Raw genomic sequence first — 21,127 nt, 5'->3', positions numbered from 1 at the left:
CAAATTGTCTGCAACCCTTCACTTAATTACAAAACATTGAACTTTAGACAATAACCTTTCATTTGACAGGCAATGATTACAAGAAAAAAAGAGATGCAAACACCCCAAACGCCCTACACCAATGTATTCAGGAATCATTAATTTGTCTTTACCTGCCGAAGGCACTATGGTTCATAAGATACATTTGCTTATGCTTTTCAGACTAAAGTCCTGTTTTAGGCTTGGGTGACTTCCTGTGCTGTAAACGTATGAACATGATTGTAACAGTGGCTATCATGGACCTCAACAATATCCAAGAAAACTAAACTTAGATACAACCAATGGCCCTATTAGACAATTTAGACAATAATGTAACAGGCAGGTGTGTCCTTCTTCGTATGGGTTAGAGAATGCAAGCATTGCAAGTCCTACCATTGCTGTAGGATGCCTTGAAACCACTGCCAGTAATGGAGTTGTCTGTGACAAACTCCACCAGCATCTCATTCCCAGAAGACGTGAAAGGTGGAGGTAATCCAGATCCACAAGCCTTGTTCAGTAAGACTGGTGCGGTCTTGCTGTCACCATCATAAATTTTAACATAGTCTGAGACACAGTTTAGAGAGGACTGTAGATCGAAGGCATCAAACTGCAGAAGAACCTGCAAGGAAGAGGGTGAAATGAGAATTGGAATATTCAAACAGTCCTACACATTTTATTCCTCAAGTATGTTTCACAGACTCTACTGCTATATTCCATTAAATGATTTGTGAAATTAATTAATTTGTAACTGAACATTTATTGCACATGTGGACTGCCAGTTAAATCTCATTAGCTTCTTTCTCATTTTGCACAACTGTAGTTAGTATTGAACTCACACAATGTCTTTACAGTGGATTTCCAATAATTTCTACACCTTGTTGTGTCTGCATCTTGTTAATTCATTTCTTGGTTTCATTATAATAGTGTCTGCTGCCCACGCCCAGCCATACAATGCAAAACAACTGAGGACATCCACAGCTTTTTTAAGCAATAGAACCCGAGCGTCGGGGGCATTACCGTCTCAGGTAATGCCCCGGGGCCCATAGGTAAGGACCCGAGCGATAAAACCCGAGGGTTTTATCGCTATTAATTCCCCGGGCCGTCACAAATTGCGTGACCGGGGCACTAAAAGCTTTTTTTTTGTCCTGAAACGCTGCAGCGTTTCGGCGCTGCAGCGTTTCAGGAGAAATATAAACGACCAAGAAAATGGCCGCTGCCATGGAAAGGGAAAATGGAGTCCGTTTTCCCTTTCCATGGCGGGCATCGGGAGCGGACGCGCTGGGAACACAAGTGTTCCCAGCGCGTCCGCTCCCGAAAAAGGATCAAAAATAAGGTAAGTGGGGTTGGGAGGGCGGGAGTGGGAGGGGGGAGAAAAAAAAAAAAACGTACCTGCGTCCCCGGCGGGGGACGAGGGAAGCCTCCAGACGTGTGGAGGCGCGGAGAGGGGATGGCCCCGCTCCGAGTCTCCACACGGCTGTAGACTTTCCTCGTCCCCCGCCGGGGACGCAGGTACAAGAAGGCAAGTGGGTGGGGCGGGGCGGGGGAAAGGAGGGGATTTAGAAAAAAAGAATTCCTTACCCGAGTCCCCGGCGGGGGGTGAAGGCAGCCTCTCAGCCGCGGGGAGGCTCAGAGCGGGGATGGCCCCGCTTCGAGCCTCCTCATTGGCTGAGGGGCTGACACGACCCCCGCCGGGAACAAAGGCCGTGGAATCCCGATGAAGGGATTCCCGGCCGGGTAGGGACCTGGCGAGAGCCAATCAGAATGGCTCTTGCCTTCTGATTGTCTCTCGCCGGGTTACTAATAATAAATAGAACATCCATGAGTTGTTCAAGAACCTCTCCTCCTACGTCATAATCTCCTGGTCCAGAACCAAACCCAACCTGATTTACATTGACCTCGTCTACTGAAGGTTGCTTCATCTGATAAGCAACAGATCCTAAACACTTATGAATGACAGAGAGACTTTCTATTGCAGCACTGTAGAGGCCACTCCTCAAAGAATGTGTAAATTAAGAAAATTGTCTTCTTTTTCTGCTAGTTAAACCTCCACATCTGTCCAAATGTCCCTCTAACTGTACGTATTGCTCCGAAATACTAACTTTCAAAAGGGTAAGACTTACGCCCCCATCCTTATCTCTTTGTCTTGCTCTTCTTATTTTGGTCAGTTTTTGATCCACTTTGATAGTGCTAAACACTAGATTTGTGGACATCTACAACATTACTCTTCAGGTGTCATCAAGATGACTTCACAGCTCTTGGGCTGAATCTGAATGGCAGATTTTAATACCATTATCTATCTTTTAAAAGACCACCAGGCACTGGTTGTCTTCCTACTCACATAGCTCTGAAAACCCACAGCCATATCCTAAGCAAGAACCAGATCTTAAAGCCACTATAAACACTGAAGACAGTATTGAGGACATTTGGTATCCATAACCGGAAGAAAGTCATTAAACAAGAGCCTTTAAAGAGATGGACGGGGAAGCCTTGCAAACATGAACACAAAGCTCATAGAAACCATAAACATGTCAAATTGTTACACATGTGTGCTGAATAGCCCTTGTTTATCTCCAGAGTACCAAAGAGGTAGCTCTAAAACGAATATAGAGAACAAGATCACCATATGACCACGCGGGATGTTCTAGTGGTGAATGAGAAAAAAACAGTTAAGTCACAAAATGGTAATGTTAAGTGGCAAAAATGAGAACACACTCTGTAGCTAATTTTCGAGTTCCTGAGAAGTCTGGTAGGGGGGATCTTTACATTTCTACTTCTGTGTAAACAAGCCCCTGCCTCCAAATGTTCCTCATTTGCACACCGATGTGCAAAAGGGGAGGGAAAAAAGGCCTCGTACACACTTGTATGCTGCCCTTTTGCACTCTGCCACGCAATGAAGTAAACGCTGCCTGCTATCTATGCATTGTGAACGCAAACCTGGCAGTGTTTACAATGGAATCCCATGGATTCCGCCAGCTATTTGCTACTGCAAAAAGCCAGAGGACTCCATAGGAATCCCACAGTATTTGCGCTGGCATGAAAATCCATACCGGCACACATCCTTGAGTATTTTTATGTCAGAGAGGATGGAGGTCATGGACACATAGTTTGATTTTCGCCTCTCCTCTCTGCCATACAAATTAATGAAAATATGGAGTGCAATGCATTAAGGGGCCGATTCATGGAACAAACGTGCGCTGAAAATCCCAGTGCAAGCAGGCGCAAGGAGGCGCAAGCGGGAGAAAGCAAGCGCATGCGCAAGCGTGCGATTCAAGGAAGGTGCTGCGCTACTTTCCCACTGGTTGTGCGCCAAATCCGTGCATGGCGCACGCTGGCGCACACATCTCCAAACAGCGTGCGCTAAGCGCACAGCGAAAGCGCACATAGCGCAGCGCACACAACAAAAGTGGGCGGAGCAGTGGGCGTAACAAGCGGAATGGGGAATAATGCATGAAAAAGAAGGCGTAACTGGGGAAGTACTGCAGGGAACTACACAGAACGCCCACACGCACGCGAACAACTCGTATTCATGGATTCGAATACGGGAAACCCGCGCACGGCAAAAGACGCGCACAGGCGTCAACGCTTCCGCCACACGAAGGCAGGCGGAAGCCTCCCCGCGCACAGCATAAAAGTGCGTGCAAAAAACAAACACGTATATACAGCTACGATGAATGCCCCATTTGTCGCAGCACTGATCGTGGGACACCGCAGGAGGAGGAGAATAGCCAGGGCATGCATTTTTTCACCACGGACAAGCCTTTTTGGGATGTCTGACGACCAGGTCTATGGCAGGTATAGGTTTCCACCCCATATCATCCTAGACCTGGTCGGGGAGTGGGAAGATGACCTAACATCCCCCACCCTCTGCTCCCAAGCATTGAGCCCCTTGGAGAAGGTGCTCAATGTCCTGCATTTTTTGGCCACTGGGTCTTTTCAGCGGACTACTGCCATGGTGGGGGGGGTCTCACAGGCCACGCAGTCACGCTGCCTACACCAGGTATTGGCAATCATGACAGCACGCCCCACAGTCCGCAGGCACATATACATGCCCAGAACACCCGCAGAAAGGCAGGCCGTTGTCCAGGACTTTTACAGGGTGGCACACTTCCCCAAAGTGCTCAGTGCCATAGATTGCACCCATGTGGCCCTACGTCCACCTAGGGCCACTGAGCACATCTACAAAAACCACAAGCACTGGCATTCCATCAATGTACAGGTGGTGTGAGATGCAAAGGGAATCATCACCTCTGTCTATGTAAACTACCCTGGCTCCACCCATGACAGTTTCATATACAGAATGTCCGCCCTGAGCCGGGCCCTGGAAGCTGGGCAGCATGGCGACACATGGCTCCTAGGTGAGTACAAATGCCCGTGCACATGCATGCATGTCACACACACACACACAAATACACAAACCCCAATAATCACAACCATTATCACCTCTCCAGGGGACAGTGCCTACCCCCTGAGCAACCACATGATGACGCCAATCTGGAACCACACCACACCACCCCAGGTAAGATACAACGCGGCCCATATTGCAACCAGGGCCATAGTGGAGCACACATTCGGAGTGCTCAAGTCACGCTTCCGCTCCCTTGACCGCTCTGGTGGCCAGCTAGTCTATAAACCCCCAGTAGTGTGCAGGATCATTGTGGCAGCATGTGTCCTGCACAATGTTGCAACACGGCAGGGCGTACCGGTGGACATGGAGGTGCCCCCACATACCCAACCACAGGCACAGGTGCTGCCCATGGGAGGAGATAGGGCACGTGGCGCGGAAGCCCGGACCCTGCTTGTGGCCAGATTTTTCGCCTAAACTCCCAACCCTGCGGAGTGCACACAGGCCTGGCACATACCAGGTGACAATCGATGATGAGAAAGAGGCAGTCAACTGTCACAACCTTACCACCCTGAGATTGTTGCCATGGAATTGCCACATTGTGTGCATCCCTAGATACTTAAACACAAGCAATCATGTGTGACCAAAAGGCACACATGCAAGGTGTGAATCACACAGACCTGCAAAACAGGACATGACTATCATTGGTATGTCATTGGTATGTCACTCAAACCCTCCCAAACCACAACATGACATGGCAAGCAATAGCCATACACAAAAAGCCATTCACAAAAAGGTGCACATTGCCATGTTAAAAAATGTAAATGGGCATCAGACAATGATGCCTGACATGGAATCAGATGAAATGACTGACCAACAACCTCCCACCCAAAATAAGTCATACCCAAATGCATTCCAAAAGTTGTATTTTAAACATAACAATGAATGCCTGTCCACATGCACAATGTGCATTGCAAAATCAACACTGCAGCTACTGTGTGCCGTGTCCACCTCCTGCAACACACTGCTTAGCGCACAGCACAGTGAACAGCCATTGTGTGTGATGCACACCCTGAGCATCACATCTAAGTGACAAACTACATAAAAAAAACAAAATAGGCATGTACAGGATCCACAAATGGTCATAGAACATGTGCTGCAGGGACACAGTGGGCACCAGACGGCAAACAGAGTGTACACGTGGACATGGAAGGGTGGTTGTACATGTGGTGGATCATAGTGCGAGTGTGTGGGTCAGTAGGGACATGCACTCAACATATGCATGTGAAATCAAGTGACCATCAGTGTCCTCTACACATCACATGTGAACATTCACCATGTGTACACCAAGCATGTAAAATCACAACAATCCCCTTACACCTGAAAGGTAAACACAACACATGAAAAGGCATTGATCAGCAGAATACATCATGTAAATAGGAAAGCACAATTACAATTTCAGGGTGCCCATCACACTGCAGGGCAAGGCAACTATCAACAACAAAACACCCCCCCCCCTCACAAATCACCAGGACCCACTGAACAACTGCATCTGGGTTATAAATCTGACATCCTTGAATTCCACCTGGCCACAGGATCACCCTTCCCTTTTGTCACCATCTCCCACCTTGTGTGTAAAACGTTGCCAGCACCCTCAGAGTCCACCTAGATTTGCAAAAGCACAAAATCCAACAGAAATCAAAGCAGGACAACACAGAAGCCAAGCAAATAGCCTGCAGGCAGCAAAACAAACCAGAACAGCCTCCAGTAGATGACTTGAAGTAGCAGTATGCCACAAAGGCCAAGTTCTACCACAATGATGTTAACAACCAAGGTAGCACAGTAAAACAATGTCACAACAAAATCTGAACCATGTGTGGCACATAACATAGAATGATGCACCACGAACGGATGTCTACTGTCACAGCTCCTGTGTACAGGCACAGGAGTGGCAGGAAACAGCCTCCCCCACCGTGGTCTGGGTGCCTGCAAGGTCTAACTCACACAGGCCTCTGAGACCCGGGTGGGGAAGGAGGGTCAGGGATATGCAGTCGGGACATGCATTGGCATACTGGATAACCGGAATGAGGGGTAGGAGAGGGGAGTAGGATTGACACGGGAAAGTAAGGAATGCACCAAAATGTAGTACACACATTAACACACACACAATTAGATCAAACTTGTTCACATGCACATAGCACCAAATTACTCAAACGTAAGTCAAAGAGAAACTTATCTCTGGGGTGAGTGCTGGCCTCCTGCCTGCGCACTGTCAGGTCCGGTAACAGGAGCATTTCAATGCTGCAAAGAGAGCCACAGTTAATAATCTGTGCGTGCCCAAAACACACAAACATACCACCAAATATGCCCCAAAGTAACAAAATACACTGCAAACAGACAAACTTGTGTGGATGCTTCATACCCATACGCAATATTACCCCTCTGATGGTTCATACACAGTCAATGCAGTAAGTCAGGCACCGGTGGGTGCGTGGCAAATGGAACACCAATGTGTCATGATTCACACAACATGCAATGTTCCCTGTGTAAGCAGACAGATGCATATAGCAAGGTCTGACTTCAGAACAAGTCCTGTACCACCATGACCAAAATAAAGTAGCCAGTGCATGTATCAATTTCTACTTGGAAATGAAATGCACTGCACCCGAGTCTGTCCCTTGCTGTCTGTCCCTGTGAGCTGCTTCATTCCATGTCTTGGAACGCTACATGGCTAATGCAAGTGCCTCAATGGACCATGGTGGACCGGAGGATATGTGCCACTGCCCCTGCAGGTGCCCCAGACAACTTTCACATCAACTAGCCATCAGTCCACTAACACATCTGAGCTGTATTGTGGGCTTCTACACCAATATTTGTTCAGATTCACAGTCAGTGCTGCTACTAAGCATGCATGTTCAACTGGCCAGGTGGAAGGTTTGCTGTGTTGTGACCCCCCTGTGCTACTCACCTTGCCTGGAGTCCCTTGAAACACGTCATTGATTTTCGGATGTATGATCGCAATCCCTGTGCCTCTGCTTGCGCACACAGGCGCATGTCGGCAGCACCAAACGTGTCATGATTCCAGACGTCCAATGGCCCATGTCTGCTGGCAAAGGTGGTCCTGAGGCTCATCCCCCTTCAGAAAGTGCAGGAAACGCTTAATATTCATCTGTGTGTGTCTCTTCAGGCATTACATGACTGGACCATGTCAGAGACGTACATCAGAAATCACACCATCAGTCCGTCTTTCACAGCAACAGTGTGGAACACACTATCTACGGCATGATTTGAAACAAGCACATGTTCATTAAAGATAAGAAACATACTACACAATGTATAGTAATGAATGTACACATGAATCATTAAATAACCCATCTAGCAAAAGAAGAACAGTGGACAATTACACCCCAATCATCCCCACTAGGGGTGTTAACACACGTTCCACAGCAGCAGACATGCCACAGATATGACAATCCATTGCCCTTGTGTAATAGGCTGTTACATCGAACCATCATTGCGTGCCCATGGATAAGGGAAGCAGGAGTGGCATATATGAGTCAAGGACCCCAAGCAGCAAACACATACAAAAGACTAGCTTGAAGGGCCCAGCTGGAACAGACAGTGGATGCTTTCAAAAGCCACAAAGCACCACACCATCACATGAAAGCACAATAGACTAGCAATTTTAAACTATATTAACTAATTACACTAACTATGAAAAACCTACTTTACCTATTTAAACTATCTATCAAACAGAAACTTAACTAACTAAACTAAAAGAAAAATCAAAAATGGCCACATATGACCCAGGGGGGAGGCACCCAGGAGGGGGGAGGTACAGGGTGCTGATCAACACCCACATGCGAGGATGCTGAGGAAAAAAAAAAACCTCCATGGACTCAACGCCTGCACAGCCCGACCTATGTGGGAGATAGATTGTCATCCGTGTCTGGCTCTTCCTGGAAAGGAGGACGTGGCACAGGAGCATGACCACGCCTAGCCGCAGCTTGCCCCTCATCGGCAGCAGGTCTGCCGGACGGGTGAGACTGGTTCTGTGTGGCGATGACATGTAGGTCTGCATGCAGAACCTCCCGTGATACACGTGCTTCCTCTTGCAAGGTAGCATGTGTAACACAGAGTTCCTCCTGCAAGGCATGGCTTGACAACCGCTGCACCTCCTGGCAAGCATGCAGCTCAGCTAAGATGGTACGCTCAAGCTGTGCAAACCTCTCCTCTGCCCGCTCCCTCTGGGACATCAGAAGGATACCCAGAGTGGATCTGAGGGAAGCATGCTCCTCCCTCAGGGCCTTCATGTGGGCCTCTTCGTGAGCAGCAATTGCTTGATGCAGAGATGACATTTCAACCTGGCGTGCCATGTCTGAAGCCGCCATGCCCAGCCTGAGCAAGCGGGCCGTGGACCGTGCCGCCTGCTGCTGGAGAAGCACCTGCCTAGCAGGGCGGAGCACATATTGGGCCACACGCTCCATGCTGTCAGTATACAGTGGTTGCGCGCGGCGACCACGTTGCTGGGCTTGACCCCTGCGGGACCCAAGGACCAGGTGTCCTCGTTGTGTTGGCACCAGGCACATCATTGGCTAGTGTGGAGGGTGACCCTGCATCCCGATCCACCACGGGCAGAGGTTCCAAGACTGTCTGACCCCTCAGTGCAGGTGTCGCGGACAGAGGAGTGTCCACATCAGAATTACTCACCCCTGACATATGGACATGATGCGCCTCCAACTCGACATGGTCGTCAGAGTGCTCTTCAGGGCTGAACTCATAGGCAGCCAGAGACAAGATGGACTGTAGCACTTGGGGGTTTTCATGGCCTATCACCCCACTACCCCCACTTGTGCTGGGTTGATGTAGTGATAACAACCCTGTGCCTGGCATGACATTACCATCCTCCGGCTCCATTGCGTCATCATCTGAAAAATAGAGAGAAAAAAGGTCACTACAGATGTTAGAAGCACTCAACACACACACACACCGACACCAAACACATCAGGCAGACATGTGACACACAAAATAGAACCTGCCATGCATGCTGGGTCAACTTGAAATTGCTTCTGTGATCAGAGCTGTTGAAAGCTGGCAGTTTGCATTGAAGTGGTTGTATGCAGTGCAGCAAATATGTATGTCACTCACTACCTACATGTACAAGGACTTCATGGTGTGTGTCAGAAAATGTGAAGGCAGTGCAAGGTCAACTTCAGGCATCACGTGCAATGTGCATTCAATGGATAGCATATCTACAAGCAAAGCAGCCCTCCACCCAAGTGCAAAAGCAGGGATGCCTAGCATGGTATCAAAAGGCTGACCATAGACCTGTTTATTGACAGACAGTGTTGACTAGCATCAACAGCTTCATGTGAGTCAAGTGACAACACTGCAAATGATGATGGGACAGTAAGCAGGACACATGATGAAACCTCTGGAGTCCACCCACGTGTGAAGCGGACACTACACCAGTTGGACAGAGTCATTGTCCATTAAACAGGCTGAAGCCTGTGACCCACACAGATTGTCAGACCATAAACATGTGTGCAACGCAGTACTGAGCCACAGTTGACATGGGAAGGCAGATGAAATGCCATGCAATTTAGGTAATCATGGGCTTGTGGACACATATGGGCATGCGTGAAATGCACATGGAGCATGAATGGGCACTCATGTCCCTGCGGGGCATCTGACCTCTGCACAGTCCAAGTGAAACACCCTGCATCAAGTACTGATGATGTACCTCAATGGATATGTCTGGCAGATTGGCCGCTGGATGTTACAATGTACACAGGAGGCATGACCAGGGAAGTAACCAAGGGCAATATTGTAGCAGACCAGTGCTAAGATGGAATTGGGGTGCAGAGCAGGGGGTTGAGGAGCAAGGGAGCATGCCTAGATTGGCTACCCCCTTGCAGGCAGAGGACACATGCACATCAGTCATGCTATGCATAGTTCCTGGGCTGAGAGGAAGGTCACCCCACGCTACATGCAGAAGTGCCAGTGAGCTGGAACATGGACCGGAGGAGCATACTGGTAACCAGCATGTGACTAGGGTGCAAAAGTGGTGATGTGGACAGTCCCCGTCTGCTCCACATGTCCACCATCCAGCAGAGTAGACATGCATCAGGGAAGCATTGCATTACTCGCATATCATAACCATGTGCACGTGATATGCAGTGGCAGTCATGCACAACACATCACACAAGTAAAACACACACGTCCTCGACAAACACGCATCAACACTCACTGGACTGGGCATCAAAGTCCGGCATCTCTCTCACTCCTTCGACCGATTCAGATGGTCTGAACTCCGCAACGAGTGATTCATGCGGTGTGAGGTCTTCCTCCTCCGGTGCAGGCCCACCGCCAGTCATCAGAGTCAAGTTGTAATTTGATGCACGCTGAGCCTTAGCGCTGCGTTTGAGGTCATTCCAACGCTTTTTGCACCGTGCGCACCTCATGGCAGAATGCACTCACATGTTCCGCAACTTGCTTCCTGTGGGTATCACGGTGGGCAGCCGTAGTCTGACAATTAGCACCCACTAGCATGTCACGGCTGTGGTCCCGCACGTAGCCCACGAGGAAGTTCAGTTCCTGGTTGCAGAAAGGCTTCTTCCTCAACATGCAGTAGTTCGTGGCTGTGTGTGGGGTCCCAGCCTGTGCTGCAGGTGCAACCTTCCTCCTCTTGGATTGTGGCGCAGACCCTGGCTGGCTGATGCCGCCCTGATCAGTATGGCCAGTGGGACCGGTGGATTGAGCCAAGGGAGTGGCAGGTGGAGGGACGAACAAAGGGCTGACTTGTGTCAGTGGCAGCTGGGTGCCGTCTAATGGACCCTGCGCGTCAACATCCGCTGTGGCAGGGTCATTGACCGCGACTGTCCTGGTTGGCAGACTCACAACCGGGGTGTTGTTGGCTGCATCTGCCCCATGCATTTGCCAACACCCAGCTGTTCGGGGCAGCAGATGACATTACTTCCCCAGGAGCACGTGTCTTGGTCAGGGCAGCCCTGCGTGCCCCTACGGTTTCCCTCTGGTCCTGTTGGAAATCTTCCAAGGGCTCTTCAATTGCCAACGCAGCCTGCGCTGGCAGACCCTGACCCTGGGTGGTGGTGTCCACAGCTGCACCTGCAGCTACCACTACCCTTGGGCCCGTGGCAGTCGATGAAACAGACTGCTGGGTCGCACGGGCGCTTGTGCCAGATGCAGAAGCTGCATCTCCCGGAACCACAGGGGGTGGTGGCATGATTGCACCGACACATGGCACAACATCATGTTCAAGTGGTGCATCCCTGCCTCTTCCCCCTCTGCAGCCACCCTGGACATCCTGGAGTCCCCTGACTCCCTGGTCACCCCGGCCACATCCCTGACCACGCCTGCCACGAGGAGTACGCCCAGCTGAGGCGCCCCTCACCTTTGGTGGCCTCCCAACTATGGCACAGATGTAGTAGTGCCGGCACAGATGGAGTAGTGCCAATGGGAGGTGTACACCACAATTGACCTGGGCAATTGAGTGAAGGGGGTGGGATGCAAGATGTTAACAGCCCCCCTGCACCTGCAAGGCTGTATGTCACCCCGTTGATGTAGTGACGGGTCACGCTACGCCCAGGCACCCCAAAACTGCAGTAAAACCATGCACGCAACCCTGCAGCCTACGTGCGTGGAATCAACCTCCCGCAGTACGCGGTGGCACCCAGTAACACGAAAAATGAATACGCGTGGGACATGCAGGCTACTATGACCTCGAAAACGGGTGTGATACACAGGGGCACCCGCAGTGGGAAAAATAGAATGCGCGACTCACCGCCTGACTAGCGTGATAATGAAAAACACGTGTAGCCAACACCCCCGCCAAAAGAAGAGATACGTCCTCGATCGCTGTGAAGATGTGATGGCACGCAAAATTACACAAAGCAGCTACACACGTCGGTCTCCACGAAAGGCACGCACAGTGAACTGCTGGCCCCACTTACCTTTAACCGTGCTGTGGGAAACACCCGCATGCGTCACATCACTTACGCGCGTTGGCCCTTTCCTCAGATTACACGCATTCACACGCGGACGTGCAGTTTTTTGACCCGTGCTGAAACAAAATGCCCACGTCACGAGGGAAATGCCTGCGCGCGTAACGTCAGAGAAGCGCTTACACACTAAGGGCCTTTGGTCCAATGAAAACGCATACGTGTGCTGACGTACTTACGCGCTAAGGGCCTTTCCTCCAATACACGCTGACGTGCAATTTTTTCATGTGCCAAATCACTCCGTATCAAGCTGGCCACGCAAAAACACACGGAAGACCACGCTCCTGCCCAGAAGGCTGAATTACTTCCCCCCAGAGGCCCGAGCATGCTCCCACCTGCCATCTGCTGCTGCCTGACTGCCTGCTGCCCACGTGCCCTGTCATTTGCTGCCAGCCAGGGGTGCAGTTGCTGTGACCACCCCTGCTGGAACCGAACACTCCCGACTGGGATTCCGTCGCTCCACAGCCCAGCCCCAGGACCCAGTTGCCCACCCACTCCTGCCTCTGGGGTTGCCATTGTCAGGCACAACACCATCTGAGACCACTGGCAACCCCCAGCCAGAGAGGCAGAGGGCCACCAGCTTCAGTGCCAGGGATGTTGGTGTCCTGGTGGAGCAAGTCCTGGGGCAGTATGATTCCCTCTTTGGAAGTTTGCGCGCCGACTATGAAGGACGGACCAGGATCTGGATGGACATTGTGACTGCCATCAATGCGGAGGGGGTGGCAGTCCGCAACTTACATCATGTCAAGAAGCTCTGGAAGGACTTCAGGTCCAGGACCCTCAACAAGGCCCGGCACCTCTCAAAGGCAGTGGATGCCAAGGGGCACAAGGGCCAGCTGTCGGACCACCAAATGGGGGTCCTGGAATGCATATGCCCAGGGCTCTACGTCCAGATCCTTGAGAGGCAGACCCATCTGAAGTCGAGCGGTAAGTGTACATGCATGGTGATTGGACGCTGTGCGTGTCGTGGTGTGCCAGTAGTGTGCAGGTTGCACATGTGTTTTTGTAGGTCCATGTAGGGATGTGTATGAACATGGGCGTGAGGCTGCCACATGTGAGTCCTCCCAGGTGTGAGACACATTGATGGTGTATGTGTTGGTAAGCATGCTGGGCAAATGCAGGTGTGGGAGCACACATGTTTGAATTTCTGTGAATGTACATTGGCATGGTTGTGGCATGGATGGTGGTTCATAATGCATGTATCTGCACTGTGTACATGTGCATGTATGTGTATTTGACAAGTGTGCAACTGTGATGCAACATGGATGCACGTGACACTGATATTTAGAAGGCTGAATGTCAGATGTGACATGTATGGCGATCTCATCACTGCGCCAGTTGGAGGAGATGTACACATGCATGTAAGTGTGGTGGCGTGTGTGCATGTCTAGTGCACTCCCAGTGTTTCATGTGATGTCAGGCTCACCTTTGGCTGTACATGCTGTTGTATGTGTATGGATGGTGCTGCCTGGTGCAATATTGCTGTGGAAATGCTCATGTGTGTGAGTTAAAATGACATGTGTGTCATGCAGTGTGATGCCATGTCTGAAGTTTGACAATGCCACTCATGTACAACTGTCATGTGTGTATCAGTCCAATGTACTGTGCCCTGATGCCTGTGTTTTATCTCTCCCTGTCTGCAGCGTCGACTGATGAAGAGGGCGGAGAGGGTGCTGTGGAGCACAGCGGCAGGGATCGCACCACCAGCCGGAGACGCAAGGCCCGGTTCCCCTTCCAGATTGTCATCTCGTCGGGAAGTGAGGAGTCTGGTGCCGCGTCCCAGGCCGCAGCTGCCGAGGGTAGGTCCAAGAGGCAGAGGTTGGAGGTGGACTCCTCGGCAGCAGAAGGGGCAGCTGAAACGCCACAGGGTCCGACGGAAGAAGATGGCATATAGTCATCCAGGTTGGTGGGGGTTTGGTGGAGGAGGAGACCGTGGAAGGGACACACACGGGGTCAGGAGGTGGAGATTCCACTGGTGCTAGTGGTGCAGTGCAGGACCAGGGACAGGAGGCAGCACAGGCCACCGGGAGGTGCCTGTGTGCAATCCTGTCCCTAATCCTGTCACTGCATCATCTGGCACCAACAGGGATGCCTACGTCCAGACCCGTTTTCAGGGAGGGGATGAGCGCACAACAACTAGCCTTTCTCTCCCTGCGGACGTGGCTATCCGGGACCGTGTTGAGCCTGTCCTGGCCGGGATAGCGTTGCGTCAACGGGGCATGCGAGTTGACGTGCAGTCTTTTCGTGAAGAGACTGCACATCATCTCGGGTGCCTCTTTGACCGCGTTGACCTGCTGGGACGAGTCACCAGTGCTGGATTCCTCCATGTGCTGGACTTTCTTGCGACCCCCTCCTCACCTGAACCCCCTACGCACCAGTCGTCCTCCATTCCATCTTCCCACCCATGTATCACCTGGGTACCCTTTGGAGCTGCCTCTGACCCTGCGGCCAGGCTGGTGGAGGACACATCCCTGCCACAGTCGGGAGTCGGACATCCAGCAGGGGTGACCACCTCAACAACTGCACCCCAGCCGGAGGCGGATGTGCAGGCAGCAAGAGCCAGGGCACAGGCAGAGGCACAGCAGCAGCAGCAACAAGGTGGGAGCCATGATGGTTCGGGGCCTTCAACATCGGAAGGGCAGGCATCAGCCAGAGGGCAGGAGAACCCAGGACTGGAAGTGTCTTCCGTGTGGCATCGGTTAGGCCATGCTGTAGATGCTGAGCGGCAGCGGGCAGAAGAGGCACGGCTCACGATGGTCAGGGCGGAGAACTCCATGCGTAGGGCTCTGAGGCGGGCCGAGTGCCTCGAGGCAATTCACAGGGACCTGGAGGTCCACATGTCATCGTCCCTGCGAACCCACGGGGCCATGGAAGAGGATCACCTCCGGGACATCGAGCAGGATTTCGATGATGCCCTGGCCCGGGAAATAGGGAAGTGAGTCGTCGGACTAGCCCGCTGCCATTGTAAATAGTTTTTAGAGTTAGGTTTCCTTTTCCTTTTATTTGTGGTCAATGGACAATGCCACACACATTTGTATATAGTTCTATTTTTAGGTAGTTTCTTACGTAGGTTTCATTTGTTTGGTTGGGCTCATGGACCCTTTACATAGTTGGACAATGGATTGATTTGATATGTTTTTTTTGATTTTGCACATGGAATCATGGAATTTTCTTTTGGACAATGGATTTTGAATAGTTTGATCATGGATTAATTTGATTTTTTTTTTCTTATGGACATGAAGCAATGGATTTTCTTTTTTTACATTTCCTTTGGATTTGCGTTGGTGGAGGGAGAGTTTGGACTGTTTTTCTTTTGATTTTTTTTGGATTGGTTATAATTTTCATTCACTCATCTTTTGCACATGCTTTTCATTTCATGTTTGGTATTTTTGTGTTATTTAATTTAATTTATTTATTTTTGTACATAATACATTTTCATATTTTATTTCCATGTGTGAGATTTGCTCATTGGGTTGATGCATGTGAAAATGTGGGTTTACACAATCCATGCCAACCAGTGTATCTGTGTGACGGACATGTGTTGATGTACATAGTTGACTTTTGGTTTGTGTCTTGAGATAGGCATGTCAGTGTGGGGTGGATTGGGAAATCATTGCGTCTCAAGAATGGGGTGGCATGATGTGGTTTTTTGGTGTAGAAGGGGGCCATGAATGTGCATCTTTATTTTGTGTAGGGGGGACATGAGTGGGGGCCTGCTGGCAGGTGCCCCTGACTGCTGGGGGGTGGGGGCGCAGGGGACATGATTGGGGGCCTGCTGGCAGGTGCCCCTGACTGCTGGGGTATGGGGGTGCATTGGGACATGAGTGGGACATGAGTGGGGGCCTGCTGGCAGGTGCCCCTGACTGCTGGGGGTGGGGGTACAGAGGGACATGAGTGGGACATGAGTGGGGGCATGCTCGCAGGTGCCCCTGACTTCTGGGAGGGGGGGTGCAGGGGGACATGAGTGGGACATGAGTGGGGGCCTGCTGGCAGTTGCCCCTGACTGCTGGGGGCGGGGGCGCAGGGGGACATGAGTGGGGGCCTGCTGGAAGGTGCCCCTGACTGCTGGGGGGTGGGGGTGCAGGGGGACATGAGTGGGACATGAGTGGAGGCCTGCTGGCAGGTGCTCCTGACTGCTCGGGGGTGGGGTGCAGGGGGACATGAGTGGGACATGAGTGAGGGCCTTCTGGCAGGTGCCCCTGACTGCTGGGGGGTGGAGGCGCAGGGGGAAATGAGTGGGACATGAGTGGGGGCCTGCTGGCAGGTGCCCCTGACTGCTGGGGGGTGGGGATGCAGGGGGACATGAGTGGGGGCCTGCTGGCAGGTGCCCCTGACTGCCGGGGGGTGAGGGTGCAGGGGGACATGATTGGGACATGAGTGGGGGCCTGCTGGCAGGTGCCCCTGACTGATGGGGGTGGGAGTGCAGGGGGACATGAGTTGGTGATCACTAGTGGAAGGTGACATGTGTGCTGGCTGGGGAGCATGGCCAATTGTGCAGGGTAGTCCCCTGTGTTGTGGGTTGCCTGCAGGGGCCGTGGATGGGGTGGAGGGCACACCTGGGAGGACCCACACTGCCAATTCACGCGTGGGACTCCCCGTGCACCCCACTAGATACACATACCCGCTCTGACAGCGGAATCACGTGTGAAAGCTCACTCGAACCCCAGTAATAGATATAGACATACTTCACTTGCACAGGGCCCTTCGCGTGTGAAACTTCCCGTGAATCTCAGTAATACACATAGCCCACTCGCACAGGGCCAATCGCGTGTAAAACTTCCCGCGAACCCCAGTAATACACGTACCTCACTCCCACAGGGCCAATCGCGTGTAAAACTTCCAGCGAACCCCAGTAATAGACGTACTCCACTCTTACAGGGCCCTTCGCGTGTGAAACTTCCAGCGAACCCCAGTAAAAGACGTATTCCACTCGCACAGGGCCCTTCGCATGTGAAACTACCCTCGAATCCCAGTAATACACGTACCCCACTCGCACAGGGCCAATCGCGTGTGAAAATTCCCGTGAACCCCTGTAATACACGTACCCTACTTGCACAGGGCCAATCGCATGTAAAACTTCCCGCGAACCCCAGTAATACACGTACCCCACTCGCTCAGGGCCCTTCGCGTGTGAAACTTCATGCGCACCCCCGAAATACACGTACCCTGCTCCGATCGCATGTGAAACGTCACGCGCACCCCCGAAATACACATACCCTGCTCCGATCGCGTGTGAAACTTCCCGTGAACCCCAGTAATACACGTACCCCACTCGCACAGGGCCTATTGCGTGTGAAACTTCCCACCGACTCCCGAAATACACGTACCCTGCTCCGATCGCGTGTGAAACTTCACGCACACCCCCGAAATACACATACCCTGCTCCGATCGCGTGTGAAACTTCCCGCGAACCCCAATGTACCCCACTGCACAGGGCCTATTGCGTGTGAAACTTCCTGCGAACCCCAGTAATACATGTACCCCACTCGCACAGGGCCTTTCGCGTGTGAAAATTCCCGCAAACCCCAGTAATACCCGTTCCCCGTTTGCCGTGTGCTGTGTGGTGGCCCCGTATACTAGTCCAGGGTTAGCGCAGCCCTTTGCGCTGGATTGGGGATTTTGATGGCTTTTCCTTGCGCAAGGGGCGTTCTTGGGGGCGTAACTGGCGCTGCTGCAGGGTCGCTTCGCCACTCTGCGCTACGGCTGGTTTTGGTAGCTGAAATCCATGAATACGCTGGTGCGGAAATGGATTTTAGCGCACGCGGCTGGTGCAGACAATCGCACGCGCACACTGTGCGCCAGATGCATGTGCCACTTGTGCGTTAAATTCTATGAATTACCCCCTATATCTGTAAAAGCCTTACGCAGGGCTCTAACGCATTTCACATACGGTACTCCCTAAGCAAAATGAGCTCCTCTGTGGCAGCTGGTCAACGGGAGTGAATAGTGGCTCTTCGGTGAAAACAAACATGCAAACAAATACAAAAGTATGGGGAGAAAAATAATTGGTTTATGCATCTACCTCAACTCCTTGATGATAAACTCATTAGACAAAACATGCATAGGGTCAACCATTTCCCCACCACTCTGCCAATAAAAAAGTCAACGCCATTGAGCATTGGCCTTACCTTCTTGGACGGTGCCTAGTTAAGTACGCCACTAAGTCCCACAACCACTATTCCTGGCTGATTTCAGTGCCACAGTGGCATGTAGCTGACGAGCATTATTCAAGTGCCCCTGAAGACTTTACCTTATCAGATGGCACTCGGATCAGATAGATGCAGTTGACGTTGTTTGGGTACGCAGAGGGGTTATTGGAAGACTTGAGCGAGCCTGTGGTATCAGAGAGCAATGTGCTGCACACATCTGAAGGCAATGCATTAAAAATAAAAAAAATAAAAACAATGATGAGTGCAAATTAACATATCTCGAGCCCATCATGCCAAAACGCACATTTACCTGCAGTGTAACTTAATGGCTCCCGAATGCCAACCTGTGTCTGCACTTGGCAGCAACAATCTAATTTCAACACCGGAGGACCCCACACATCCCCTCAAAAACGAGCACTTCCCCATCTTCCTAAACCACCATGGCCATATCCCCCGTTTTTCCCCTCTTCTTTGTCTCCCTTTGTGTTTTCATTTTCATCGTAATTTATTAAAGGCTGGTTAATCCAGGGGTCTGCAGAATACACTTTCAGGACAAGCTTTGATCATGGGAGACGCCGAGAGTGAGCAAAATGAGCTCCTCTGTGGCAGCTGGTCAACGGGAGTGAGTTAGTGGCTCTTCGGTGAAAACAAACATGCAAACAAATACAAAAGTATGGGGAGAAAAATAATTGGTTTATGCATCTACCTCAACTCCTTGATGATAGCCGGTGCAGTGTAACTGACTATAACTTTTACATTTACATTAGAAATGTTCTGTAGAGGGCTTGAGCTTTTTGTGTGTGCAGAGAGCAAGAAATGACAGATGTCACCTCATGCACAGTGCCACATGACCAAAATTCAGTTCGCTGGTATTTTGAATAATATTGTTATGCCCGCATCAAATGACACCCCATCACTGTTCTCTACTGATTTCCAGTCATGTGCACCAACCCTGACACGCAAGAAAGACTTTGAGGCAACTTGCGTGGGTGCATCCAGATTTAATGTTGGCATAGTGGTGAAGGGAAGAAGAAGGAAGGTGAGATATGATGTCATCAGGATCATGAATCAATGCCTTCTGGGTCTGCCACCGGTATGAGGAATTTTGATCAAAGCTGGGCCACCCAGCAATAAATGTGCTCTCGCAGTGGCAGTGGATGAATGTTGGGATGCCACCAGTGAAGAAAACTACAAAGCCAGCTTTCATGAATGCTGGGACACTTTCAGTGGTTCAATGTTAAGGCCCTGTCTGTGGATGAAGGCTAGGATGCAATCAATTGAAGGAAGTTGGGAAGTCATTTTTGATGAAAGTTTCTTTCATTAAGGAATGCACGAATGTCATCACTGATTAATACTGAAATGTTAGAAAGGAATACGTGCAAGAATGGGCAGTGTGACTAATGCTGACATTCAATCAGTGAGGATTGCTATGATGCCAGCATTGATGGATCTTTTGATGGCATCAGTGAGGAACTGTGCAATTCTGTCACTGAATATATGCCGTGGAGACATCATTGGTGGAAGCTGGAATGGTATCAGTGCTTTAAGATAGGATGACAACAGGGAATCATGTTAGTATGCCTTTGCTGATGAATGCTCATAAACCATCAGTGATAGATGTTAGGAAGCTTTAAGTGTGTGTAACTGTGTAAGAAAAATTTACATTGTAAATGTGTATATTTATTTGGGTAAATCTGATAGCCCAATTGGATTTTACTATTTGGGATATCGAAGAGCTCAGTCCGGGAAGGGATGACCGTAATAACCCAAACTCCTTACTGCACTGGTAGAGGGTGTTGATTTTAGAAACATCTAGGTTGCTCAGTCCATTTCTCTGTCCAATGGGCGTGTCTGAATTTGGCTTCGGGATGATTGTCGGCTGTCCGTACGTACTACTGAAAGCATATCTGGGGAGATGAAAAAATTGTTTAAGAAGCACAACCTGTATTGTCCAATTGTAAACCACTTTAAGGTGAAACTTGAGGCGAATCATCTCCGGCTCCGGAAGCACCTCAAAACCTTTCTCTTTTCTTCTGTTTTTTCTCCTCCTTTTTCCCTTGCTGACTTCCTGGCTGATACTGAAACTGTACTGGTTACGGTGGCCACCCTCTGATCTTGGGCCCAGGTCCCCTCCCCTGCCACTGGCACACCTGCACTGCCTTCCTGGCAACCCTCGCACTTGGGGATCGTTTTCTGTATCCCTACAGTCCCACTACCAGCACTTGACACCTGATGTCTGCACTTACCCTTGCACTTGCCACCTGCTGGCAGTACTTGACCTATTGTTATTTATTCTATTATCCCATGTACCGCTCTGTTCACACCCACCCCGCACTTTCCTCCTTTCCCCTTCCCATGCACTTGCGTGATCTGAATGACACCTGGCCTAGTATGATCGTTGTCTGTCTTCCCTCTGTACCCACTCCCTTGCCTCGTCGGGCCTTGAAACACTTGTGAATAGGCATGTTATAAATGCCAGATCATATCATATCTCTATTGGAGGTCTGAAATTAGGACTACATTTGTTCAGAAAAATGATGCTTTCGTAAGTTAGAATTGTTTACATTAGTTTTCACGCATGCTCCTTCGTTACTCCT

The 21,127-nt window shown here is 50.6% G+C and overlaps 1 protein-coding gene across 1 annotated transcript in view; it reads right to left on the bottom strand.

The window, feature by feature from the left end:
* Positions 1–21,127, bottom strand: part of LOC138504995 (embryonic protein UVS.2-like) — a 53,757-nt gene that overhangs the window by 15,991 nt on the left and 16,639 nt on the right. Inside the window, exons 8-10 of the mRNA XM_069625356.1 lie at positions 20,310–20,437; positions 18,632–18,747; positions 412–637 (exon numbers count right to left, since the gene is read on the bottom strand). Of these exons, the coding sequence (XP_069481457.1) occupies positions 412–637; positions 18,632–18,747; positions 20,310–20,437 (470 nt within the window). The remainder of the gene's footprint in view (positions 1–411; positions 638–18,631; positions 18,748–20,309; positions 20,438–21,127) is intronic.

This window comes from Ambystoma mexicanum, chromosome 11 (genome assembly GCF_040938575.1).
Source record: "Ambystoma mexicanum isolate Mex_15411 chromosome 11, UKY_AmexF1_1, whole genome shotgun sequence".
Classification (NCBI taxonomy): Eukaryota; Metazoa; Chordata; class Amphibia; order Caudata; family Ambystomatidae; genus Ambystoma; species Ambystoma mexicanum.
The sequence above is the reverse complement of the archived record's forward strand: the minus strand, read 5'-3'. Positions and strand labels throughout refer to the sequence as shown.